Raw genomic sequence first — 27,157 nt, 5'->3', positions numbered from 1 at the left:
CATTAATCCTTGGGGAGGATGAGTGAATCTCCTCACTGCTACTGGCCACCCCTGTGAATTCTTGTTGATGAGAGGGACGTGCTTTTTCCTTTCATCCTGAGTTAAACAAAATGCTATTCACTATTGGGTGACTTTCTAAAAGAGAATAATACTGTGAATTTATCAGGGTCTTAAATGCCAAAAGTTCTGGGGAGGGGAAAGCAAACCATCTCCCCCCCCCCGCCCCACACACATCCTTTCTGTAAACATTTAGCAAAAAGTGCATTCGCAAAAAAATGGCACAAAGAAGGTTTATTTTTCTAAGGTGTATTTGTTTCAAGTAAGTTCAAATGTGGGATCTACAGGGTCTGTTTATTGTTTTCCTCTTAATAAAATGGTGGGCTTTGTTACTCTTCTTCTATTCCATTTAAGCTTTATTGTATTAAATATAATCAAAGCAAGGAGTAGAGCAATACGACTGGTCACGATTGTTTTGGTACTTATTGCACAGCTAATTGGCTATTAACATCATTGCCTGCAGGAAAAAGTAGCTCTTGAAGGCACTGAAGGCACTATACTCGCTCCATTTCAAAAGAGAAAAAACCTGTTCCTTAGACATCCACATCTGCCATTGCTCTCTGTAGAGGATCAACAGACCAGTAGTCATCATCCCAGCCCAGGAACCAGCCAGAGAAGGTTGGAGGCTCAAACCCTTGCTTAACGAGCGTGACTGGAGTTCTCTTATCTCGGCTGGCGGGATCAGTTTCAATGTACCGTTTAGCTGTAAAGGCATAAGGAGGAGAAAAATCACATGGAGTCCAAATCTTATGGAGCAACAGAGGAAACAGATTAATTATAGCTAAATGGTTGCTAGAGATACAATTTCAGATTGTATCTGTAGTCATTAAAAAAAATAGGCTTTCACTCAGTGGTTTTATCTACACCTGTTACAAGAGTGGCATTTGTAGGTAGAAAGCATATGTTGGGATTGTAAAATTCTCCAATGCAGTGGCAGTCTATAGCCACTTATCCACGCAAGAATATTTTTTCACTGTTGGGGTTTGAGCACAGCGTGTCTAAATGCTGCACCTCTTCATGCCGATATTTGGGACCCTCCTTTCTCTATCTCTGTGGTCTCTTTGATCACAATATTGAATGTCATATCATGGTTAAGATAAGTTTCTCTCTGCCTTAAAATCAGATAGTGGGAAAACAAAACAAACATTTCAGAGAGTAAAATGTCATAACAATACCTGATTTCAAAGCCTCAGTCTTTTCTTCTTCCTGTGCATCTTTTCCAATCCATACAAAGACCTGTAGATTTAAAAAAAAAATCATGTGAATTGTTTCAGCAACAGTCAGTATCTTTATGAAAGAGGGGATAAGGGCTCATTGACCACAGTATGGCACAGAACAAGAACAAATTCCTCCTGGTGTGCGTGGCCTGACTTACTTGGCTAAAGCTACTGGTAGATGACAAGAAGCTTTTTGACTGCAGTTTATCTGCAGTAAATTCTAGATACATGAACAAATTATACACTAGTTTAACATCAGGAAAGATTGCTAATGTTTGAACATCCTTACATAAAACAGACACAAAATTCATCTCTAAGTTCACTTTTGGCTGATTCACGCGCAGTGACTAACCCAAGCCTTCTGTTTTCAATTACAGAAAATGTGTCTGTGTCTTAAACTGCTGAATCCTAACCATGGTTCAGTCACCTCCAGCCAGGACAAGGTCACTGCCCTCAGGAAGTTTACAGCCTGGGGAAGTACACATGATACACAACAGCCTGTCTGCTTCAGCCCATAAGCTAACAAAGTGGCAAGACACTGGCTCTTTTCTCAGGTTCTGGGTCTAAGTTCTCTTCAACATCGCTAGTGAGGTGATTTGTTCTCAGGCCTGAAGGTGGAGGGACTCTACAACACAGCAACTCTGCTAGCTCTTGTAATTTTGGTCTCTTAATCTAGAGCCACACTGTTCATATTCTTTATTTCCCTCCTCATAGGTAAACATGACATACCTGATCCCATGTGTCAAGGATCATAACATCATCTGTAGCAAGGTCATCCTGAGTCAGATCTCCAGGAACTTCTTCAATCTGAAAAACATAAGGTTAAAAGATGAGAATATAGCTCAAGCATCACTTTAGCTTTACAGAAAAAAGGCAGGTTACATGGACTCTGGCTTCACCTCTTGTCAATGAGATGCGTACCATTGGCATGGTATTTGACCATGCAGCTCAGGCTATGTCACAGAAGTGTTCTTACACCACAGAACACAAAATCAGTCTCTGTCTACCTAGTAAAACAGTCTTTAATTCCTGTTCAAGGCTTTTAATGGTGCCTCTTGTTAATAGAAACATTCACAAGTTAAAATCTGAGGAGTTTGAATGCTGGTTATTAACCAGGGGAGGACCAGTTTTATGGTTCAGAAAGTTGCTGTGCTGACAACAGTGCTATAGAACTAGCAGCTGTCTCTATAGAAAAAATGGTGCTGATGCTTTCCTTCTGGAGGCTACACTGCAAAGGAAGGAAGATAAGGTATAACAGCCCATCAGGCGACTCAGAGCAGACTGAGATGAAGTTACCCCCAGCTTTGTCAGATGACTGTTGAGTTGACTATCTTCCCACATACTCACAGTGAAGCGTCCACTCTTGTTGGAGCATGCAAAAAGACGAGGGGGGTGAGCATCCATCTTCTTGTCCTTCAGCCGGGGAGAGGTACGGTAAGGAGCTTTTCCACCCAAAGCAGCCCAGAAATTCTCTGAAAAAGAGAGTGACGTACTGATGCTTCAACTATTCATGGAAAACACAGTGGCAGTATAGCTTGGGTAGGACTTGAAGCACTCTTCTATGTCAAACTCCCAAAGGCCTACAAACATGAGTGCACTGTTAAACACAATGAAGGTACTAGATTGGAGAAGCCACTCTGTGTCTACATGTACATTTCCTTGTTCTGGGAGAAACAAAATATACACAAAATAATAATTGGGAAAGTGCAGCTACACAGAAATGATCTCAGACTTCACGTATCTCCCTCACCTGGCTCTCTACCCTCAGAAACCTGTACTGAGCGAGCTCCCAGAACGTTCAGCAACTCCTGTGCCCCTGATTTCTCGGCATTGCTGGCTCCTTGGCCAACCCAAAGGTAAGCAGCAGAGGGAGTTTTCAGGACAAAGGCATCATTGGAGTTCAGCTGACTGGCAGCAGGATCCAGCTGAAGAGAAAGAATATTGCATGTGTCAGGTATAATCACTCTCTATGCAGAGCCCATTATTTCAAAATAAAAATCAGCATCTACCCTGAAATACACTTCAAACAAGATATTCCACACAAGCATGTAAGGTTACGAGATACGTTGTATATTTGCATAAATCTGAGTAATCAGTTAGACTTAGTTATGTGAGAAGAGTAAACAAATTGTGTTTCTGCATTTAATCTACAGATACATATGACCTATGGCAAGAATGCCTGGAGCTGTCATTTGGCCAGTCTTCATGGTTGTGACAGGAGACTTAAGAATTTGCTGAGGAGCCTGTCGGAGAGCACCATCCCTGTTGCTGAGGCTGATGAATCATTAACATAATTTCCCCTACATCAACAAGGACATGCCATCATGACACTAGGAACTTAGGAAGTTACTGCAGATATAGAACAGTGCTCCTGCCTCACACGGAGCTCGAGTCCAGAGGAGGGCTACAAAGATGATCAGAGGACTGGAGCACCTCTCCTATGAAGAAAGGCTGAGAGAGTTGGGGATTTTCAGCCTGGAGAAGAGAAGGCTCTGGGGAGACCTCATCGCAGCCTTTTAATACTAAAAGGGGTCTTATAAAAAGGATGGAGAAGGACTCTCTACTCAGATAGGTAATGATACAACAAGGGGAACTAGTCTTAAACTAAAAGAGGATAGATTTAGATTAGACATTAGGAGGAAATTCTTCACTGTAAGAGTAGTGAGGCACTGGAACAGGTTGCCAAGAGAAGTTGTGGATGCCCCATCCCTGGAGGTGTTCAAGGCCAGGCTTCATGGGGCCTTGGACAACCTGATCTAGTGGGTGGTGTCCCTGCCCGTGGCAGGGGGGTTGGAGTTAGATGAACTTTACGGTCCCTTCCAACCCAAGCCATTCTATGATATGATTCTATGACAGCTGTTGACCAGGATTCATTCCCTTTTTTTGTTGTTGCATGTTTTTGTGTGTGTGTGCATTTTTTTTCAAAGGAGTAGGGCTCTTAACCTGTGTCCTGGCACAGGTTCTATTTGCATATAGGGTTAGCAGCATGGTCACACAGGCTAAGAACAAGTCACAACAACCAGCACAACATCCATCCAAATGGTTTTCAACAGTGTTTGAAAAGCATCATTGTACGCAGGTGTAACGTCTGTTGTGGACTTCAGAGAAAACAGCTTCAGCCTATTCAAGGTGATATTTATAAACTAATATGAAGGTGATGATTATTACTGCTTATCCATAGGAAAAGAGAAATCTTTTAACACTTTACCGAGGTTTCAAAGTATGCTATAGTTTACATCCGAAAGCTCAGTCTGGCCCTTGTTCTTGTCAAAGGGCTCAAGTCCCCATCACAGCCAATGCATGCAACATGGACGTTGGCTCTCTCTTCACATACCTCTACCGCTCTAGTAGCTCCTGAGGTGCTGGATCGGACTTGGAACAGCCGTGTTTCTGCAGGTGCGGTTTGGCCTCCTCCCCTAGAGGTTCCACCCTTGTAAACAATCAGGGGCTTTCCACCAAACATACTCATCAGGTGAGGTGGCTCTTTTCCTTGCACTACTCGTTTCTAGAAAAAAAAAACCACTCAGTTTTAAGCTGCTGATGAAGAGTAGTATCAGGTATGCTAGAAAAGGCTTTTGTCACCATACTTCCAGCTGAAATCTTCCTATAGCACCTAGATGGTCACTGGAGCTTAGCTATTAACTCCCACACAAAAACAGACCAGCATTTAAACTGAGCTCTCAGTTGCCATTTCATTTTAATTGATGGGTGATCCACTGGCATAGAGGTAACAAACAACAGCCATGAAAAACCTCCTGTCCTATACAGGCCACTTGTTTCTTGCCTAAATAGCTTGAGGGTTAGGTAAGGCAGGCAGCCTCTCCGTAACACCTGCACCACAGATGGAGTCTCCCACTACGTGACTGGATTTCTCCACTGACATTTGGTACCGTATATGATACAGAGAGGATCCCAAAAGCCCTTTCCTTCTGCTAGGATGGTTATCAGGGTAGATGACACATTTTGGTAAGTTACACTTATCCTACGAAATACAAACGTGTCCTCTTTCATTTGCCAAAACACGCTGAGCTTTCTCACTGTTTCTCAGCCTTTTAGCTCTTTCAACTCTTTCCAGATTCACTTTAGAAAAAACTAACTGAAATATTTCATTCTCATGAACTATTTGTTTGCTTCTCACTCCTCTCTCAATCACCAAGGGCTTTCTTCTGTCACATGCCTTTATTCTCACTTTAATTTTAAATTAAGAAGAAAAATAGGTATCTTAGCTAACTCCAGAAGTTTGCTGCATCCATCGATCCAGCTGCCTTTGCAAAAACACAGCTAAATATATCCAAGGTGTTTCCTACTTCTCCCACCAAGCTCTGTTGGCTGTCAACACGTTGCGCTAACTGGTATGAAATGCAGATTATTAATTCCTGGTGTTAGTAATACTACAAAGCAGAAGGCTCACTGCCACTTAAAAGGTATAAGAAAACCAGTTATATCTTATTTATTCCCACAGTGTTTATTTTTCTGTTTTGTTGGATTTTTGTTTGGTTGTTGGTTTGTGTGTTTTTTTTTCACCTGCACAGGGCTGCCTCCCAGCTCTTCATCCAGCTGTACTGTAAGGAATGCAGAGGTTGCAATTTCATCTTGAGTGGAATGAGCACCCTGCCTGAAAGACAAGGCAAAATTTGAGTTGTATTTTTAACGTTTTCCCTCCCTACACATGCACCTTACAGAGACGAAGACAAAAAAAAACAACTTTTGTTATCCAACCTCCGCAGCACTTCATTCAACATGAAGAAGAAATTCACTATCTTATACTGTAACACTGATTACAGAGGGAGATGGGGACATTTTCTCGAAAATAAGCACAGATTCTTTAGTACCTTCATGTCTATCTCCCATTATCCTTCTAGCAGCTGGCTTAAAAACATGCCTGTTGGTACTGTTAGCAGGAAGTACACATGCAGCACCTACACAGACCGCACCCCTTTTGATTTCAGTTACGGAGCTTGCCTGTGACCCCTTTGATAAGCAAGAACATCACCACTGTGAGACTAACCACTGAAAAACTCCTCTTTAATGGCATGGTCTGGAAACTGTAAGAGTCACAAGCCACCAACCAAGGTGTTAAAATAACAAAAGACAGTCACAGTGGTCTCAGATGTAGAAACTCTGTAAAAAGTCTAAAGCATGATCCAAAGAAGGGAGTAACTACTAGTAGGGAAAAAAAAAAAGAGAGAGAAAAAAGAAAAAAGAAAGAAAAAAAGAAAAAAAAAAGATGCTAGCACAGTAATTCCCCCCATTAAAATTTCAAACAAAACAAAACATTTCAGATTTCTGGGTGTTTTGGAAAGGAATGCTATCCCGGGTGAAATCTTAGTCCCTAAGGATCCTCTATAAATGGGAACCAACAGTGATCCATTTTCAAAGAAGACTCAGAACACCGCTTAGTCCCAGTGTTTCCTGACTTGCACCAGGAAAACCTTCTTACCAAGTGTAAATGATCTGTCCTTGTTTTCCAGCATGCTGGTAATTGTACAAGATAATATAACTATCCCCTCCGTAGAACTGGCCATATGTTGAAGGATCCACTGGCACTTTCTCTGAGCCTTCTATTCTCCAAATCTAGAAAAAGAGCAGAAAGGGAGAGGAACAGAAATATTCTGAGTGAAACATGACAGCAAAATAAACAGACTTTCCCGAACAGAGCTTGTGTTCCATTTTCTTCCCTAATTTGGCTTCCTAAAACTTACAGTACTGCAGCCCCACCTGCTGGGGAAAGTCACTACAAGCCTGGCGATCCCGCCCATCAGATTTCCACAGCTTGCAGCCAGGCCTGAAGCAAGGCACATTTACCTCACCCCTTTGTGAACTCTCAAACCTCGATCAGATTTATCAGAACGGTTTGAAACACTGGAACAAAAGCCAATCAAACTACTAACACTGCCAGCCCGTGTGCCAATTTCGTACCTGACATGATCATTCCAATTTCTCTCAGTTGGACAGTTGGGAACAGGGCTTTTAGATTTACTGAGGACTTATGAAAAGTCTAAGGTTGGCATGAGAACCACCATGCAGCCTTTTCAAACCCATCTGCAACACTGCTTCTGAGACACCCATCCCATGTATGATGGCAACAGCTAGAGTAACAGGGAGGAGGTGGAATGAGAATGTCTGGCTACACACCATTGGGTGAAAAATTGTCGTCAGGGCAATCTTGGAGTGAAAATAACAGCTCATCTACACCACACGGTTGTCGGGCTCTCAAGACCTTGCTGGTATTTCTGATGTTAAAAATTCCCTCAGTATTTATGAAACTGAGTCTCGGGCTCCTATCTGTCTCACTGTTCTTGCAGGAATGCAAGAAGTAGCAAAGACAATTCTGGAAACCTTCCAAAGGCATTCTGACGCAGCTCACCTGTTTCCTGCCAGAGCCATCATCCTCCATTCCATGCTGGGCAGCCATGGCCTTGGAGGTGTGAAGAGTGGCGGCATCAAAAGGAACCTTCTCAATCTTGGCAACATGACCAGAAATGTAAGCCTGTCCCAGTCCTTCTGTCTGGTCCTTGTCTCTCCAGTTCTTGAAGAATTGCTTAAACAGAGGTGTCTCACCACTCTCAGGGAGGACTTGGATCTGAAACAAATGAGCCAGCCCATCACGAGCAGCCTTACCCCACATCCCATAGAGCTCTGACTCTGGCTACTCCTTGCTTCATAGAAGCTCTGGTTTCAAGCTGGCAGAATTGCCTGGTACAACTCCTCTGACACTACAACAGTGAAGTGCTGGGTGCCAAGAAGCACTACTAAGAGCCAGGTCAGCTCTCACTGATGCCTGACACACAGCAATCAATAGAACCTCCAGTTATTACCATAGATAGATCTTTATCGAGAGTAAATACATCACAAACCATCTGTTTTCTGCTGCTTGCAACCACTAGTTTGAAAGAACCAATTTCTTCCAAGCCAGAGTTAGTCAGTCTTTAAGCCATTGTGGAACTACGCCTGGGTCTCAGAATATGCTACGGGATTCAGACTCAGTCTAAGGTGAGTTTTGAGGAAGATTGAAGGGATGTTAAACCCTTAGAAACATCACTTTCAGAGCAAGAAGGGCAGGTTTACCTATACCTTCTCTTTTTCACCATTTTGAGAGGTCATGGAAAAGGTAAAATAAATATATAAATCCTTACCTGGGTATGCTTCGGATAATTCATCTTATCAATGAACTCAGAAGCTGTTTTCAGAGCTGCCTTCCTCTCTTCAGAGTTGGCACTCCTGCCTTTAATGAAAATGGAGAGAAGAGGGGTCAACTTTTACAAAGTTTTGTGTACCCAGAGAAAAAACTGTCCCAGGCACTTCACCCTTTTGCAACATCTGAAGGGCCCAGCCTGCCAGCTAGAAGATGATGCCAAAGAGCAAAGGAAAATTGTTTGATTTCCTTTATGCTTTTCTGCGATGACTGAGAACACAATTGCCTTTCTACTTATGACATTTATTTATTTTTTCTTCCTGGTTCCAAGAACCCTTTGTTTAATTCTGTACGCTGAAGACGCTGTATCTTAACACCTAACATTTCAGATGAGAGTGCTCTTCTGAGATTGTTCGTACTATCTGAACTTGCCCTGAAAAGCACCACCATCATCAAGTGTCCACTCCCCTACCCAGCTCAAAGGAAACAGGGATCGGTAATTGGATGCAAATCCTACGTATGCAAAACCAGCTTCACCTGCATCTCTACGGTACCTTTCCAAACAAAGATCTTTCCATCTGTGCCGTGGTCCAGAATGAAGCAGTCATCTGTGTTCAGGGCTGCCTGGGAGAAGGGGTTCTCATCTGCCACCAGGGAGACTGCCATGTTCCCAGCCCCATTTGAGACCTGTGATAACACGGCACAGAGATTAGATAAGGCATTTCCCTTTTTCCCTCCAGCATCATGGCAATGATCCAAAACTCAGGGAGTGGAAGGAAATCAATTTGAATGCATTGGCTGCTCCAGGCACTACTGTTTTACAAACAGGATACCTTTGACACAGCAACAGTATGACAAAAGCATAACACTTACTCTGAAGCTTTCGAGTACTTCTAGCAATGCAGATAATGCTGGGACCAAATAAAGATTGATCCAAAATGGTAAATATCTTTGGTGCAAAACCAGCCTATAAAATTCTTCTAAAGCAAAATAACTGCACCTAACAAGTGGAGAGGACTGTCTTGGTAACTGTGAATAGGCTTCCCTGTGTCAAGTGGGTTTAATGGTCTGAGTTCCTGTACTTACTAGTGAATAAAGATCTACATTACAAACCACCTTGGCAGACATTCACTAAATCATTAGCAGAGACTGCTGTAGAGGAGATTCCTCCCAAAAAGTCTTGGACATTCTTCTGCACTTATACTAGCTGGTGGCAAATGTTACCTTCCAAATCATTGCTTCATCCAGTGTGCACACTGGATGTAGAAAGGGATAGAAGCGGTTTTCAGGCTCACTCTTTCTGGCCCAGTCTTGTCAGCTTCCTAACACAGCGTTTGGTAACACAAAGGAAGACTCCCTTTCTTTTACCCACTCATTTCACACTCTGCCTTTCCCTCAAAAATTCCTGAAAAGTCCCAGCTCAATCCCCACTGCTGACTAGATTCAGCAGCGGCAATAAAGACAGTAAAAAAGCACGTGGGTATGCACTGCAAGCCACCAAGGTTCATACACTTAAAAAGTTCATAAAAAGCTCTTTGACTGAGATCAGATCAGCTTTTCTCCACTATTCCAGCTCCATCTAATTGTGCAAAGATTAATCCATTCTCCACAATTGTCAGGATCTGTCTGTTTCTTGTTACCTTGTAGAGCTTAGCCAGTTTCCTATTAGCTGTATCGGTTTTGGTCTCATCAGGAGTTCCTGCAGGCAAACTGGGTTTAGGTCCAAGGACCTGAGAGAGAAGTTAAAAAAAAAAAAAAAAAAGCGTTAGTAGCCAACTGAAGAGAATCTGTGTTCCCCAGATGCCCCAGCCACAAGTAACAAGTAGAAGAAACTTCCAGATCAACAAAAGCAAAAATATATTCTGATGTCCCAGCAATGCAGAGGTCCAAGTCTGCACTGAATTGAGTGTTTACACTGCTAGCACTTTATATGGAAAGACACACACTACTGAGCCTATCCACCTATTGCATCCATTCTTCTAGATACCGCCCTTCCCATTCCAGCACAGAGAAATGGATGAAGTGAAAAACCTGTAGCATTTCCTCCCGCTCTGATCCTTCCTCTGAAACGAAGACCTTGGCGCGACCATTCCGCTCGTTGTCCCGAATCCCCTTGGCCAGCACAGTGGCCTTCAGCCGTTCTTGACGATTGCTGTTGGAGCCGCACCACTGGTAGATGTTCTGGGGGGAAAGAGAAAAACCATGCAGCTAACACTTGTCGGATCCAAACATGACCCTCTCTGAAGGAGACAGCAGTATAGCTGAGACTGAAAGATGTCAGAAGACTGGCTATGTAATGCGTCAGAATGGTCAACACTTGAGATAACTTAAACACCGTGGAAATAAAAAAAAAAAAAAAGAAAAAACTAATCAGACTTCTGCCCCTGAAAGGCTAATAAACTCATCTTTTGCATGGTACTTACGCTGCCAAGGTCAAGGATGAAACAATCCCCTGTGTTGAAGCTCTCCCAGGTCACAGGGACCTCCGTCGCTCGGACTGCTCTCCTGCCTTTGACCTGGAGAAGCCTCTGCACAGTCACTTCATTGGGAACCACGTGCCTGAAGCCAGAAGCCACACCACCAGCCTAAGACAAAAGGAAAAACGAATGATTCATACTCATGCTGTTGCTTTACTACAGTGGAATTCCACTACTGAAGTAAAATGGAATAGAAGAAGCAGGCATTGAAGAGCAACTCCCACTGCTATTCATCTGCTTTACCCAAACATTATGTATGGTAAGGAGGTGGACTGAGCACAGAAAAAGGGACTGGCAAGGTTAAGCTGTTAAGTAACCGGGGAGAAATTAAGTCTACTGAGTAGATGTTTCCCATTAACTAGGATTGCTGTTTCTTAAACTCATTCCAGACATCTTGGGACTGTTTTTTCCTCTGCTTCTTGAAGGAAAACAAAACCCCGATTCCTAAAATTGTGCATTGTTAATTCAGCCAAAGTTCTCCCGCTGGGATCTGCTGTTCTCCACCCTGTCAGTTCCAACTCATTGAAAACATCTGTTTGAGAATGTTTTTAAGCAACTGGCAAAGAGGGAGTTCTTACTCTTTTGAGAAGTGGGTAGGGTGCCATTTCTTGCAGACTTGATTCAGACTGGCAGTATAAAGATCCAGTCATAACCTACCTTGTACTTGATGCCAGATTTGAAGTATCCCAGGAAAGTTGCAGACTCATGGCCTTGCACTTCACGATGCTGGACAGCCTTCCCTTGAAGGTAGTCATCCATCTGAACAGTGAATATGGCAGCTGCCCCGCGCTCATCTTGAGAGCTTTCATCTCCTAAGAAATGAAAAGGTGACAACAGGGTTTCAGCCCCCACATCCGACTGCATAAACACCAAGGAGAAAGGAGATTCCTGGAAAGTTTAGCTTCCAGGAAGGTCTGCAGAATAGCCATTTCCAAACTTTTCTAATAACGACCCCAAAGAGCATTAAAAAGCTTATTTTTTCCTGTCAGGCTTATTATACCACCATATCTGCTGCAGCCCCACTGCTTCACAGCTGCGCTTTTGATAAGTATCACACACTTTCCCTTTGCTATTTTGCCTTGTCCTGGATGGAAGCTTGCTATGGACTAAATCATGAACAGATGAATCTGCAGGGAGACACTGTCATGGTTTATGAAGATTGTAGAGACTAGCAGGGCATCGGTTCCCCAGCAGTTTGCCTCTCAGGAGCTCTTTAGCATGGAAAAGCTACTGACAGATGGCAAATAGGACAAACCCCAAGCAAGTATCCTACATAGCTTTAACTACGATATTGCCAAAGTGTTTTGGTTTTGCAGGACGTGGAGAAGTCTTGCCATGTTAGTCGGTGACTTTTACTGCAGATGGACAATTAGAAGATCTAAACTTCACAGGGACAAAGAATACTCATTGAGTGAGGAAGGTAACAGCTGACTTCTATCCCTCCAAACAGAAAGGATTTCAGCAGCCTCTTTCATGTGAGATTGTCTTTGCTGTGGGCCTGACATGAGACTCTGGAGAACTAGGACTTGTGTCATCTTGATCAGAAAAGCCCTTCTTTTGGTCACACAATTCTATTTCTAGGTACAGAGATGGCTGTTCTCACTCTTGCAGAAACCATTTCAAATATTTGAGTAGCACTATGTGCACCCAAAATTGCATTCTCTGTATGCCATTCTCTGTGTTCCTTACTTCCCTGGGTAACACTGGACAATGCTGGAGTACTGTGAGGAAGAGAGTTCACTTTGGGCTTCCATTTCAGGAGCACTCCCGTCAGACTTACCTAACCAGAAGTGCAAGTCGTACTGGAGGTTCCCATTCCTCTGCTTGATGGTGTTTAGCACCAGATAGGAATCTCCTGTGAAGAAGTCTCCATACAGATTTTTTGGCACTGGTACCAAATCAAATTTCTCAATCCTCCAAATCTGAAGGCCAGGCTCCTTCCCAGCCTTGGAAAACTCAGCGTGTTCCACCATGCTGACAGGCTAGGGGCAGGACAGAGAATGTTATTCAGTACACACAGTACAAGGAAGCCCTTGTTTAAATTATATTGCTTCTGATCTCTTAACTATTGTTCCAGGCAACAAGGGGAGAGTTTCTTTTTTTTTTTTTTTTCCTCTTGCACTGAACTATGCAAATAAATAAAATCTTTCTCAAATGATCACTGTTACTTTTCACTTCCAATCAGCTCTTCTTTCTGGCTTATCCCTGACACCCTGACTTATTCTTTCCTAGACTCTCTTTTCTCTGTTTTTTTTTGTTGTTTGTTTGTTTTTTTGTCTACTTTTCCTGGTTTTACTTTATATATTTTCTATACTAATTTATAACTTTTTAGTTATAAGCAAAAGTCAAGTCCTCTTACTAACTATTATTTTCTATGCATGAGGTCCAAGACCGCAGGAAATAAACTTATCACTATACATTGTGCATCTTGCACAATTATTTATCATTACTTACACCTTGTGTAATCTTATCCAGCTTGTATTATTATTGTGTAATCTTATCCAGCTCTCGCTGGAAAATGTTGTGAATATCATCAAAGAGTTAGATAATTAACAAGTTTCTTATATACCTTCCATTTATAATCGTGGGATACATTACTTCAGTATTTCTGTGCAGCTGTTCCATTTCAGGAATTACACATACTGTACATAACATCCTGTCCTAAGGACACTGCAATTCTGCTTTAATATGTGTCTTTTCATGTTAATATAATCTATTAGTAATATGCAATCCATTCTTTTAAAAAACATAATGAACACTTTCATATAGCTGTATTTTTAAACAATTCACTTTTGTAATACTGAAAGGAAATAGAACATTTCTGTAGCACCGGTAAAGGAAGTTTGTCTGTATATTACTGCATGCCTTTAAGTGGTATCAGATAACAGGGAAGAAAAAATTAAAAGGTTATATTAGAAGCATCCAGTATTTTGATAAAGAAGATAGTTCACAGTAGCTGATGGACAAGAGTACAATACGTCAGCTTCCAAGGCAGAAATAAAGAATGTTACAAACTAGAAAGCAAAACAGCAAGTTAGCTACTGAAGTGATTCCTAAGCTGAAATCAGGTATCAAACAGGTAGAGATGGAAAACAGCGAACTTCCATGTCTGATTCCAGTCAGCCTGAGAATTGCTCCCAAATCCCCACTATAAAATTGGACAAGCTCCTTAGAAAGAGTTAGAAAACCGTGTGACTCTTAGAAGTAATCAAAACCCAAAAGTTTTCCAATGTCTAATTGTGGCGTTAGGCACTTACCACAGCTGAAAGCACAACAGCTGCTGTAACAACATATCCAAGCCCTGCAACAGACATGGAGCTAACACAGTTCAGCTTCAGAGCCATTGTGCAAAAAACGGTGAGAAAAACATAACCGAAGTCCTGTCTGCCCATTTCTAACAGCAAATGGGCTTCTCCCTTCTCCTGCAGAAGATGTAGGGAGTCCCAGCTCCCTCCTCCTCCTCCCGCAATTGAAGGCACACTGCAGGAGCCAATCTTTTATCACAGACAAACACACCCACCCCCTCAGCACCGTAGGGGCGTAACGTGTTTGTGCACAGTCCTCTTGGAAATCTCAGAGACTCTTTCAGCCACTTACAGATGCTTAATCCCAGCAGGCAATAACTCAAGACAATATGCTATCCATTACAGCTGACGGTGCAATTATGTCCAAACAAGCCAAATATCTGGTCATAAGGCCAATAAGAGAGGAAGAAATTAAGAGATGTCAACAACAAAGGCAACATTTTGTCTGCTGAAAAACTGCAAATAAATGGAAAGTTGACGAGATGCAGAGGAACAGAAAGGGTGTTCCAGATGGCAAGGGCTGCAGAGAAAGAGATTTTGAAAATGAGAAAAAGAACAGAGAACCACTAAAATTATACAACAGAATACCCTGAGGATGGAGGGAATATGCCTTCGTCTCTCTGAACTTGCCAGCAGAGAAAGAAGCAAAATTCAGCACATGTTTTGTGAGTTTGCACCTGAATGTAACATCTACACAAGCCTCTATCAGAGGAACACAAGCCGGAAAGGGCTGAAACGGAGCCCTGTATTTCAGCTCATGTGTTAGTGAAAGGACGCTAGTGGTCTGGTGGGTGAGAGAACAAGAGCTACCTCAGTAATTCCACAACCAAATGTTACTGAGGGTGTAGTAAGACCCCCGTGGCAGGAAGGTAACAGCCACCAAACCCGTTCAGTTCAACGGAAGTACAACATAGCATGGTGGACTGCAGCATGCCGATGATCTGCCACCAAGGACAGACAGCAAGGAGCTCGTTCTTCTGCCTGCCCTACACTTCAGTGACTCAATTCACCACATTCCCAGTACGTACACTGCACAGAACAGCCTGTGTCCCAGCTCCAGCCAAGGCACCCCACGCACAGAGCAGCCCCGTGCTCGTCCCGGGTGCTGGGGTGGCTCCCGAGGTGCGAGCAGTGTCTGTGGTGCTGAGACCTGCTGCAGGCACGCTCCGGGCTGCGTGCCCACGGGCATCCTGGAAGGCCAAACGAGAAAGACAGGAGGAATGCAACTACTGCCCTGGTGTCTTTATGCCGCTGGTTATTCTTTTGCTTTTAGTGCACCCAGAGAAGAATTACTGACAGTCTGGGGTTCCCCCTTTCAAAAGCTCTCAAAAGATGCTTAAAAAAGGGACCAGTGCTCCACCTGCTTGAGTCCACAACAAGACTTCCAGGATGGAAAGATCAGACCCCACTTTGTATGTGCCTTCTCCTCTCTCCGTGAGAATTCTTCCTCTCTCTCATCCAAGCTAATGCATTTTGTTCTGAAATTTCAAGCTGGCAAACTCTGTTTTAGTTAATGTACCTTTGAAAATCTCACTGCAAATTCTCAAACTGCAACAGATAATCAAAACAATGTCTTAGTCTTGCTGGTATTTCTGATCTCTGCGAAGGAAATTCAGTGTCAGAGGTCCAAAAACTGGTGAAACGACTTTGGAAGCCTAACAGTGTACTGGGTCAGCCCTAGTGTTCCGAGGAAGTCAGCTGTGAATGGCTCCTGCAGCTGCAGCATACCCAAACCAAGACGACCCGATTGCAAAACATTAGAAAGAGGTGAGTCCCTTCCAAATGGAAAAATACTTCGGACTTTTTATTAATAAATGTCTGGATGGAGCCACGCTTTGATAAACTTCACAGACTGAAGGCAAAGAGACCTAGGATCATCTTCACTGTTAGCATCCCATTTCAGGGTAAATTCAAATCCCCAAATATATGCCTGTAAGGATATACAATACGCTGGGGGGGTTGGGGAGAGGAACGGATGTGGTCTTTTAATCAACTTGGCATTTTATAAGTTTTGCTGTGAGTCCAAGCTTGTCTTGTCAATCAGCTGCAGAATGTAAATGCAGACAAAAGAAGGAAAGAGGGCTATATTGAATAAATTCTATATTATCATATTCCTTGGTAAAGATTCAGCTGAAGCATGTCAGAAGGGAATAAGGCTAACATACTTGACCAGCTGGTATGGCTCATTACTCTGTCAGCAAATGTGGCATTGTTAAATCAAGCCACAGAAATCTGTGCTCTGGATGTCTGATCGACAGCATGTGCCAGACGAGGTTGCCAGGACCATACTGAAAAGGATGTCTTGCTGGAGACATGGGAAAAAAGGCAAATTTCAAGCTGATGTTAATAAAAGTGTCCAGCTTAGTCACAGAAGTGGTGCTGTGCAGGGCCAGCATCTTATGCAAAAGAAAACTATTTAAGGAAAACAATGAAAGGGCTTGAAGTACGGGATTTCAGCGCAGATGGATCATCTAAGTGACACTTGGCCGCAGCGTGATAAAAACAAGAACTTAAGAAAAGAAGTCCAATGTTTTGAGCAAGCAGTGGAAGACAACAGCTTGTTATGGTATCCAGATGTGCAGTTAACGCAATCGTCACAGGTCTGTCTGAGAAGGGCTTCTGATGGACATTGGCCTACAGAAATAATTGCGGGGCTGCACGTCCTATTTGCCACACAGCGTGCGAGACCTGGTGTGCCAGGGAAGCAGACGCTGCCCGAAGGTCTACGTGCGTCTCTCACAGACCAACGGCAGAATTTAGAGATTGCTTCTTCAAGAAATTTTTAAACGATTTTTTTTCCAGAGGCTGGAAGCTGCTTGCTTCAAAAGAAAGGCCAGGAAAGCCGGAGGCACCCTCCGGTCTCTCTCCCAACAAATGTGCCACTCCAGCCCATGCTCCCCATCACCGCACTGCGAGAGGCCCGACAGCTGGTGCTTCCACCACCGCCTCTCAGGGACTCTGTATTCTTTCCTAATACCCAGACCAAAATCCCTTTCTTATTTCCATCCTGGAACTTATAAAAAACAGTTCTCTTTGCCTGCCTCCCTCCCTAAATACTCCCATTTATGCTCCTCACTTTAATCTCTGTGGCTGTGCCTCCCACTCCCCTGTCGCAGTGGCTCTGTGCCCTCACGAATTGATGCCATCAGCATTTTCACCGTTTGTCTTTACTCCCCTCTGAATTTGTTCCTGACGCGAAGGTGCCCGGTTCTTCAGCGGGGCCCCAGCCCTACACAGAAAGGAACAGTCTGTTCCATTTCAAGACATACCTGTGAGCCCAGAACCTCTTATTCTGTGTCCCATCACACAGCAACACCCATTAGTGGCAACAATTAATGCCTGGCTCCTCCACATCAAATAAACTGTCACATCTTCATACCTACCACCATTTAAAGCGTGTAATGATGCTACCTAAAGAATCTTTCTGTGAGACGACATCATCCAATCTCACGGAATAAAAGAAGAGGAGAAAAGCCTTCATTCTGTCAGGCTCCAGGCTGGTTCTTCCTCAACCTCAAACATTCGGAGCAGCTCACCACAGCTGCAGGAATGCACGCACTCAGACAAAACATTCTCTGACTCCTGGCATTGCCAGAGCATTTCAGACCACAAAATGTGCAAGGCAGTAATACTTTAATAATTAAAAATTTACAGAAGTGAGATTAAATACACAAGATCGAGTATAAATATTTAGTAGCCAGTTCCTCTGTATGACATAGCAAATATTAGCACACAGGGCTTTCCTCACCACACTTTGTACTCTGACATTTCTAAGACTGCAAAGAGCACATATATTTTTAAGCCATTCAGTGGAGCTTTTGGAGGCTTTTTTTCTGAATACTTACTGAATATGGGCAGTTGGAAAAAAAGAGGTGGAAAATTGCTGGTAAAATAGTCGATAAAAAAAGCAATAAGTGCAATGGTTCGTTTAATAGCTTCAGCTGTAAAGAGGTCTGTGTGTTGCAAAGGAAGAGATATTTTAAGTATTTACATGACACACAGAGACCCAGAGGTCTGATCGCTATGTTCATGGCATCCTGGTTTAACAGCAATGGTGCTTGTGAGGGTGCTTATTTTTGTTCAGCTGACAATGCATCAGAAGGAGGACTCTGGCTTACCTTCAAAAAAAAACCCACTGTTGAACAGTTTGCTCTCCTTGTAACTTTTACCCAGCAACTGACCACTTACAAGAGAAAACCAAACATATATTTCTTTGAGATTTTTTTTTTTTGAGCTACAGTTGAATTGTGGCAATTCACGCATGTCTATACCCACAAATACAGCAAGGACTTACCCGCACAGGGCGGCTGCTCAGGAAAGCTTGGCTGAATTAAATCAGACTGTGAAATAAGCAGTGGCAGGCCAGATCACCATGTGGTTGTTCTCATTTGCAACCCCAGCGTCCAGGTCATAACAGGTTCAGTTAATTTGTTTAAACTCGATGCGTAACAAGGCCCATACAGGAAGGTCTGCAGCCAACATAACATTACAACACCGAGAATGTAAAACACCTGCTGTGTAATTCTGGAATGATTCCTGCATTTCTAGTTGGCAAATGCAGTATATTTTATTTTGATGAATAATACTTACGCAGCATCAAGATAACTGTCAAGTGCAGTCTGAATTTCTAAAACGTGGGGAGAACAGGAGATCTTAGTAGAGTTTCTATCCACACAGCATTCATGCTTCAAAAATGCTTCTTGTGCACCAATCCTCGCTGTACCTTGGAGGCAAGTGGTTGCATTTCCACCCAGCTAATATATTTATTTTCTTCTACTTATTTGTGAAAAATTGCCTAGAGACTATGGATTGCTACAAAGAAATAATAATATATCTCCTCAGGAAAAGCAAGACTCCCTTGCCTCATAGCATTCCACACCTCCTATACAGAGGAAGAGAAGTAAATCACCACCACATTTCTGCAGCAACAACAGGAGCACTGAGTCTCTGTTTTGCAAGGACCAAAGTTGTGCTGCTAGCATGTTCAATCCTAATAAAATCAGCACGCTGTATGTGCGACAGTAACACTGCCGAGCAAGAGCTGCATCCTGCAGATCGCTGTCTGAGAATGTCACTGAGCAGATCAAACATACCCCAAATCACATTGTTTGCTTGCTTCAGGTACAGCTGTTGCTACACTTTATAGAGAGTCTACACTTCCTGACTACCCACGCAGCCATTTCTTTTCTCTCCGATCCTCTGCAAACCCATAAAACCTCTGAAGAATTTATGAAGATTGTCAGATTGAATATTACAGAATCATTCAAGTTCTGACAATAAGAAATTCAAGACATGACACTGCATGAAGTAGAGAAAGGAAGGCAGTTCAGTGCAGTATTAACAGCTGACAGTACATAGTGAAAACGGAAATACTTTTCTGTTCTTTATAGCCTCCTTGCCAAAATAGTATATATGACTAATTTTTCAGTAACTTGCTGAAAATAAATCTGGTGGGACTTCAGCTTTGTTGCCAAGGTGACAAGCATTGAAAAATATCTAAAATGAGATATGAGATCAGCTTTCAGTCTCCTGACAGAGCTAAATTCATATACACATAATACTAAGAACAACCCCTTTCCTCCCATCCCTAGAAGAAGCTAGTAAACAAAGCTTCCATGAGACGAGGAAAACTGGCATGGAAGAGCCTCCTTCTACTCTAACCATGGTGACTCCATAAACTATTCCAATCTTCTATAGGAGGAGCAGCATGGTTAATGATAATCTTAACATCCAAATAGATGCAGCCAGTCACAAATCCAAAAAGTTCAAAGTGGCATCATCCCTTCTGCAGCTTCCTCCTTGATTTAAAACATGTGTCTGATCCCAAGACGAACTCAAATCAAGCATCCAGGACACAAAGTACAGCATCATCTGCACAAATGGCAAAGTAGGTTTTTGCATTCAAAAGTTAAAATTCCTCCTAAACCACTTTAGCAAACCAGAACACCCAGATGATTTACGTATTGTTCACTTTTTCCAGCTGTTTGCTTGCATTATGAGTCATGTCAGCTCTATTCTGGTCTCTACCTTTTGAAAACGATCCACTCAGTAAACATAGAGGCTTCAGTCCAATGCACCAGGGCTGAAAACTTGGTGCACAGAAAAATACTGAAACCCCAGAAACACAAAAGCCTGAGTTTCTTCTCAGTTGCACTGATATGAATCAGGAGGAATATTACTTACATGGGAGAAACTCTTGGATAATACACAGGTCTCCCATCTGATCGAAACACACCCAGAGAAAATCTGCTGATACAATCAACTGTTTAAAAGCCCTGCCTTAAGAGCATACATGGGAGCTGAATCATGCACTTAAACACACACAGCATAGATAAGCGTGGACCAGTGGAAACTGCTGGCCACTTTCCTTCTGTTGTGAGCAAAAATGAATCCTGAATTGCACTTAAACACAAATCATTGTTCAGTGCTGAAAACACATCTCAAAGGAGCGTGTATACAGCCCATAAGACATAACCCAGTGTGTTAAAACATGATTACAACCCCATGTTATGTCCCATAGACAGATCTGGTGGTGACAGCCAAAGCACATGCATGGAGACAGTGAGGAAATGCTCGTGGTCAGCTGCAGGGACATGACACAGATGTTCTCCCTCCAGCCACCAGCTCCTGGCTGCGTACCCAGGAAGTGATCTGCAACTTTATGCAAGCCGTTTTCCTCCTGCAAACCAGCCAATGCATTCCTCAGTAGCACAGAAGTCTGCTCAACTCATTATCATTAACCCAAAGAAGCAGAGAGCAACACATTATTACTGGAGAAGACGGGATAGAAACCAGAAGAGACAGCCTCAAACGAATCCAAAAGGGAAGCGTGACGCACGGCCTTGCCCTCCCAGTGCAGCAGCAGGCCCAGGTGACCAGGTGAAGAGACTTGCAATAAGCGGACGGCAAGGATAAGGAGAAGGACATGCAAATACTAGGGTTGAGGATAAAGCAGCTGTGATTAAAAAGCACGTAGAGGGAACATTGTGCTATGCCCTGCTGGTGCAGCACGGCACGTCCGAGTCCTGCCGCCGGCCCGCAAGGGGCCTGGCTGCTGGGGCAGCGCAGCCCGGGCATAGCACAGGAGGGAGGCAGAAGCCAGCTCACCGAGCAGAGGCACTGAAATCCTCGTGCTTCTGATCCTGGGATGTTGATTGGAACGTGAGCTGTGTCTGCTGCAGGTTTGCAGTTCCAGCATTTACCTGCTGACGGGCACAAGAGACCACCTAGAGCTGCCACGGCTGCTCCCTCCAGTCCCGTGCCCGGAGGCACAGCGCAGGCAGTCCTGCACGTCCCCACCTCCCTCCTCCTCGGGGCGCCAGGGACACGACTCCCCCATTTCACACTGCGGTCTGCCTCACAGACACCCACTTCCACATAAATCGATGTAGAGCTACTAGAGTTCCCCTTTCAATTTTGCTATCAGTTCTCCTAACACATGCAGATGTGGCCACTGCATTAATGACCCCGGCTCAAGCAGACTGACTTCTCACAAAGGCTGTTTTCTGCCCCAAAACCACAATGCCTGCGAGCACCGCGGCCTTGGCAGGAGCACCGTGCATCATCCATCCCACGTGGCATGCAGCCACAAGATGGCAATGCTATAAACAGGAACGCCAACATAATCCCTTCTTCCTCACCGGAGAGTGTTTACAGCTCTCCCTCTGGTGATTGACAGAGGTTTTTAACTTTATTTTTAACGGGATTCAGGCTTTCGGTGGTGAGGAACCACAGGCGTTCTCAAGGAAGGCAGCCTGCAAGAAGGGAAAGTCCTAACGGCGACGGCTCTCCGCACTGCAGCCTCCATCCAGCCCGAAAGATTCGGGATGATTCATTTCCTCCAGAGTTTTAAAGACGCTGTTTTGAATTGTAGATGTATTTTTACTGTGTGTGGAAACATTCAGTAAATAACATATGCTTAAACTTTGTTTTTGGATGGCATCCCATGGGCTGACTAGTTCCTAACACAAAGGGTTGTTTCTCCCTCCTCCAGTTGTGCTGGGACACCAGCTGAGAGCAGCCCCAGTTCTTCAGGTTCTCAGTGGGAGGTGAATGAGGGGCAAAAGAGAAGAAGGGAAAGATCAAAAACACAGCCTGTAGTTGGAAAAGAACCCTGAAATGAGTAAAAGGAAAAAAAAATCAGAGTCCAAACCATCTAACCCTTCAACAAAGTCACCACTACGTCCCAAACTTTGACTAAAAAGAGCCAACAACTTGGTTTTAATAAAAAAAAAATAATAAAAACACCTCCAGCACGGCAGTTCTGGGCTGGCATTTCCATGGCACCTTACACAGCTCCTGAGCCGTGCTGAGCACCCCAGGAAAAAGCTGCTGGAGCTCTGTTCAACCCCACAAATGTCTGAGCTCTATTTAACCTTGCAAGTGCATCACCAGTGGATAATCGGGGATAAATACCTGGCAACCCTGCTGCTAGTTCAGGTGCTTACAGTGAAAGGCTCCTACTTCCTCTCCTAATTGTGCAGACCACACTTTTCCTCACCGAGCAGTTGGGAAGTACTGAAAGCTGACAGCTTATGAACAGCCTGATCTCATTTCACCTCTGATGGGCCTTAACAGTGACACATTATCAAACCAGTTCTCTGCCGGTGCCCTAGATACACACCTGGACCAGCAGACTACGTACGCTGAGTGTCTGGCCAGCGATGGGCTTGTGGTACTGCAAGAAAAACACCGACTGCTGTGATCAGGCAAGCAGCAGCAGCACGGCTGTACCTGGAGGGTACGGACACACTGGTCCGTGTACAAAAGAGAGAGCACCTCGCTGCGTGCCAAAGAGCTCGTAAAAGGCCTGATGAATCTACCCTGGCAGCCAGTGAACTTTGGCTCTCAGCGAGCTGAAGACTGAAGGATGTGGTGTAAATATGGGAAACGTGCCAACATCCAGGACTTCTTCGGAAGCAGACGAGGCAGAAGCATACCCTAGGAAATCTGTGTACGCAGCCTGCGCAGACACTCCTACCACCCAGCTCATTTACTTTTATTTCCTTACTGAAAAACAAAATCATGGGAAGACAGAAGACCTCTAACTACAGAAATACTGCACAGGTTTTGCAGTCTGCCTCGTGGTTTAGCAGCATCCCCGTTACTCCCGTTTGGTACAGGGGCAGGAAGCAACCAGCTGCCACTTATTTCTGTGGTGACAGCACTCTTGGTGGTAAATCCCCACAGTTGCTCCTAGGAGACAAATTCTTGACAGACTGGGCTCTGAAGAAAACCCAACTCTGGACTTCATTTCGGGCATCATAATGACACAGGCAGCAGTGCAGGCTAAAACCAGAAATTCTCTAATTTTTTACATTTGCATTAAGGTGTTGTTTCTAGATGGACAGCCTAATTGCTGCGTAGCAATTTTAAAGAAAACAAAAGGGGTACTCTGCAGGCACAAAATTGGAATTATTGCTCAGGAGTAGAACTACAAGTGGAATCAAAAAGATAAGGTAAATTCACAAGGGAGGGGATGATTAGTGACTATTAAACACGCTAATCCGGATGCAACCTTCACTTCTGGAAATCCCTAATCATGACAGTTTTCAACTGCCAGAAGCCACAAGGATAGACCTAAGGAAATCTGCCCATGCAGACTTCTTTCTCTTCCTTTGCCTAACCATCGGCTAGGAGCTGCCATCAGAAAGGAGACATTGATGAATGAACCAGTGTGACAGCTTCTCTGCTCCTGCCCCGAGGGCTGTATCTGACTGCATTACCTTTTCGCATTGCCATTGTTTCGTGGAGCCTCCTGCAGAAAAATACTCTGCAGACTAAAAACACGGCGGGCTCTGTGGCTGCGCTCTATCCCCACCTAGTTTGTCTCCCATACTGGTAAAACAGTTCCAGCCCGGCTTGTAGCTGAGAACCCTGGCAACTCCGTTCCTTATATGGGAACAGAATGAATCATCCAGAGCATTTCTTTCAAATTCCCTTAGTCTTCTTAGTGTCTGAAGTGATTAATTAATGATTAAGAGACTGAAAAGACAAGGACTTTAAGTAATGCTCAGAAGCAGAATAAACTAGATGAGAGGTACACAAAGTGATAAACTGCACAGACACACACACACACACACAAAAAAAAACGTTTTTGCTTGATGTAATACCTCAGTGGCCTTTGAAAGCCACCGCACGAGGCATCTTTTGAGTCTTGAGTTCAAAATGATTCAAAACAGATTACAAGAGTACGTACAAAATAACAACATATACGGTTTTGGTTTCAGTTTTAATTTTTAGAAGCGACATCAAATACCTTGCTTAGAGCATCAGACAACTACTAATCAACAGAAGTATAACACACAACTTGCTGCTGACAAATTGCCCATTGCAGAATTTTCTGCCGCTTCATGAAAAGCATTTGATAACAATCAGGCAGAGACATATTCAGAACTCAATTATTCATACAGCAATTCCTAAGTGCAGTGAAAGTGAACAAAAAACAAGAACAGCTGCTTCTTCCTAGACAGTAGCTACTCATAGTGAGCACCCTACTTCATGTCTGTGCTTAACCATGTTCTGCTTTACTGCAACCAGTCTGCAACTTGATCACTTCAGCTCCTATTTAAAAAAGAAAAAAAAAAAAGGTGGGGAGAAAAAAACAACCCCCAAAATATTTCTTTTGGTGTCAGGATTCCAAATAAAAAGGGTGAAATAGATAGTTTGCAGAGTCCCCTGTGCCTATCCACCGTCTCCCTTCATATATATGTTACTGAGTAACAACACTAATGTCTGAGTCTAGAATTAAACTGGAAAGCTTGTATTTGTAAAGCAAGTTAAAAGCCGATACAAATCCCCAGCACCAAGTAAGTCACAGAGCTATTTTAAGAGCGGTTTAGTTCCCACCAGGACACTGTAAAACAGCCAGCCTACAAGAAGTTCTTTTATCTGAACTTGGGGAAGCGTTGGCTCAGCACGGGTCTTTGAAAACAGCTAGCTGCTGCTTCTTGTACTGTACAAAGGCTCGTACCTTTTCTTTTTCCCAGGAGCAGCATCCCCCCCTCAGTGACGCTGCTGGCCACACTGCTAACTCAAGCAGTGGCTGGAGCACTCACCAAAGTATATAAAGTATCTAGAAAAACTGCCTTGTAATGGAACATGTCAGGCAGCCAGCCTTTTAGCTGGAGCTGGCAGCAATCCCCAGCGGTAACGTTATCAGAACCATGAAACTGGATTGTGGAATGCTATCTCGCATCCCCGCTTTGGTGACAAAAGGAGCACATTCACAGACAGGTTGGATTGGTGCCTGTAAAATCAAACTTGAAACTAACAGTAGCATTTTTGCTTTGTCACCCTTTAGACATTCAAAAGTAGCCAAAGATCGATTGCTGGTTCAATTTCCTTGCACTTTCCCCATAGCATTGGAATTTCATCAGGCTGAAGAAAGCGTCCATTCTTCTGCAGGCAGGAGATATTCTCCCAGGGACACCGAAGGTATCCACTGCTCACTAAAACCCATTGGTATCTAAACACTCAGACATCCACTGGAAAATCCCCCCGTGTATTCAAACACAAACCATTTAAGAAGCTGTCCACCCACCTACGCCACCGATGAGGTGTAACCGCAATCCCTACCCCATCTTCCTGCTGAATTCTAGTGAAATCCACGGAGCCTGACTTCTCGCTGCTCCAGCAAGCCAGTCCTGCGATGGGGCCCGTTGATGGTACAGATAAACTAACGCTGACACCCAGGGCTGGCGCACAAGCGCAGAGGACAGCATTCTCGTTATCCGCACTGGAGGTGAGCGGCGCAGTACAACTCAGGGACCACGCCTCGCAGCCTGGCACAGCACAGGCGGGAGGCAGCTGCGGTGCCTGCAGCAGCCATCCTGCAGAGCAGACGTCAAACAGGGCTGGCTTGTGCTTCTCCCTGCTAGCTTATGGGTTAAAGATAGATCTCTCAGCGCTCCCTAGTATGGATAACGGAATAAACTAGCTGATGAACAATATAAGGGGAACCCTTTGCAACACCCAAGGTTGTGCAAGACCTGCTCCCAGTTACCCAGAGAACATTTCATTTGCCCAGGCAGATGTTACGTAGCATTTTGTAAAGTAGTTTGAGAAACCTGAGGGATGAGAGATGCTTAAGAAACCTGTTTTACTGCAGAGCAGGAATACCCTAAGCTGAGCCATGCCATAAATCCAGCGAAGGAAACTTTTTTTGCTGATAAACTTGCGTCATGCAAAGTTGGTAGTGGAAAATTGAAGAATTGTAACGATCAGTACGAAAAAAAGGAGACTTAGGGGAAACTGACGCTAGTGTCATCCTTGTTAGCAAAGTTGGATTTTTTACATCCAAAAGCAAGTAACATTCAAAGCAGTTTTATTCAGAGAGGATCTACTTACTAATGAGGCCTCCTTGAAACAAGTCATCCCCATAACTTTTTTTTTTAAAAACTCTTCCTAGGAAACATTTCAAATATGTTTTAAGTGTCTACATACTTGGAATTTCTGTTCAAACAGACTTTTTCAAGCATTCCTTCCCCAGGCCGAGAACAAAGCGGCCGGCCCCCCGCTGCGCCCCCCGCCCCCTGCACGGCGCTTCTTCCTCGGGGGACGCGAACGGCACGGGGATTTCAGGAGGCGCCCTAAAACCGCGGCCGGCTCGGACGGGCAGCGCGACCCGGGGGCACCGCTCGATGCCGGAGCCGCCCGGAGCCCGCCCGCCGCCCCCCGGCCCCCCGGCGGTGAGGGCTCCGCGGTTCCCCTCCGCCCGGGGGGGGCCGCGGGGAGGGGCAGCCCCCCCTCCCCCAGAGCCCCCCCTCCAGCACCGCGTCCCCGCGGGGCTCCCGGGCCGGCCCTACCTGCTGCTGGCACTCTTGGCCGGGCGGGAGGCAGCTGCCGGGAGCGGGGCCGGGCCGGGCCGGGCAGGGCAGGGCAGCCCCGGGGGCGGGTTGCGGCGCGCCCCCGGCCCCGCCCCGGCTCCGCTCCGGCTCCGGCTCCGTCCCCGCCAGGGGGCGCGGC

The 27,157-nt window shown here is 44.4% G+C and overlaps 1 protein-coding gene across 3 annotated transcripts; it reads right to left on the bottom strand.

The window, feature by feature from the left end:
- Nucleotides 1–290: 290 nt before the first annotated feature.
- GSN (gelsolin) lies at nucleotides 291–27,137 on the bottom strand. 3 transcript variants are annotated; one of them, XM_083807474.1, is made up of 18 exons: nucleotides 26,998–27,053; nucleotides 26,540–26,596; nucleotides 12,667–12,868; nucleotides 11,544–11,698; nucleotides 10,833–10,994; nucleotides 10,441–10,590; nucleotides 10,050–10,139; nucleotides 8,964–9,096; nucleotides 8,411–8,499; nucleotides 7,642–7,857; nucleotides 6,715–6,848; nucleotides 5,799–5,889; nucleotides 4,609–4,779; nucleotides 3,025–3,199; nucleotides 2,622–2,746; nucleotides 2,004–2,081; nucleotides 1,233–1,293; nucleotides 291–760 (listed from the first exon to the last, which is right to left on the bottom strand). In XM_083807474.1, the coding sequence occupies exons 2-18, from the start codon at nucleotides 26,570–26,572 to the stop codon at nucleotides 591–593; spliced, it is 2,235 nt and encodes a 744-aa protein (XP_083663600.1). In that variant the 5' UTR covers nucleotides 26,573–26,596; nucleotides 26,998–27,053; the 3' UTR covers nucleotides 291–590. The 3 variants fall into 3 exon arrangements, with proteins under 3 accessions (XP_083663600.1, XP_083663601.1, XP_083663599.1); XM_083807475.1 differs by lacking the exon at nucleotides 26,540–26,596 and having other exon boundaries at nucleotides 26,998–27,137; XM_083807473.1 differs by lacking the exons at nucleotides 26,540–26,596; nucleotides 26,998–27,053 and adding an exon at nucleotides 14,144–14,409.
- Between the last annotated feature and the right edge of the window lie 20 nt (nucleotides 27,138–27,157).

This window comes from Anser anser (assembly GCF_964211835.1).
Source record: "Anser anser genome assembly, chromosome: 21".
NCBI lineage: Eukaryota > Metazoa > Chordata > Aves > Anseriformes > Anatidae > Anser > Anser anser.
This window is presented reverse-complemented; position numbering and strand designations above follow the sequence as displayed.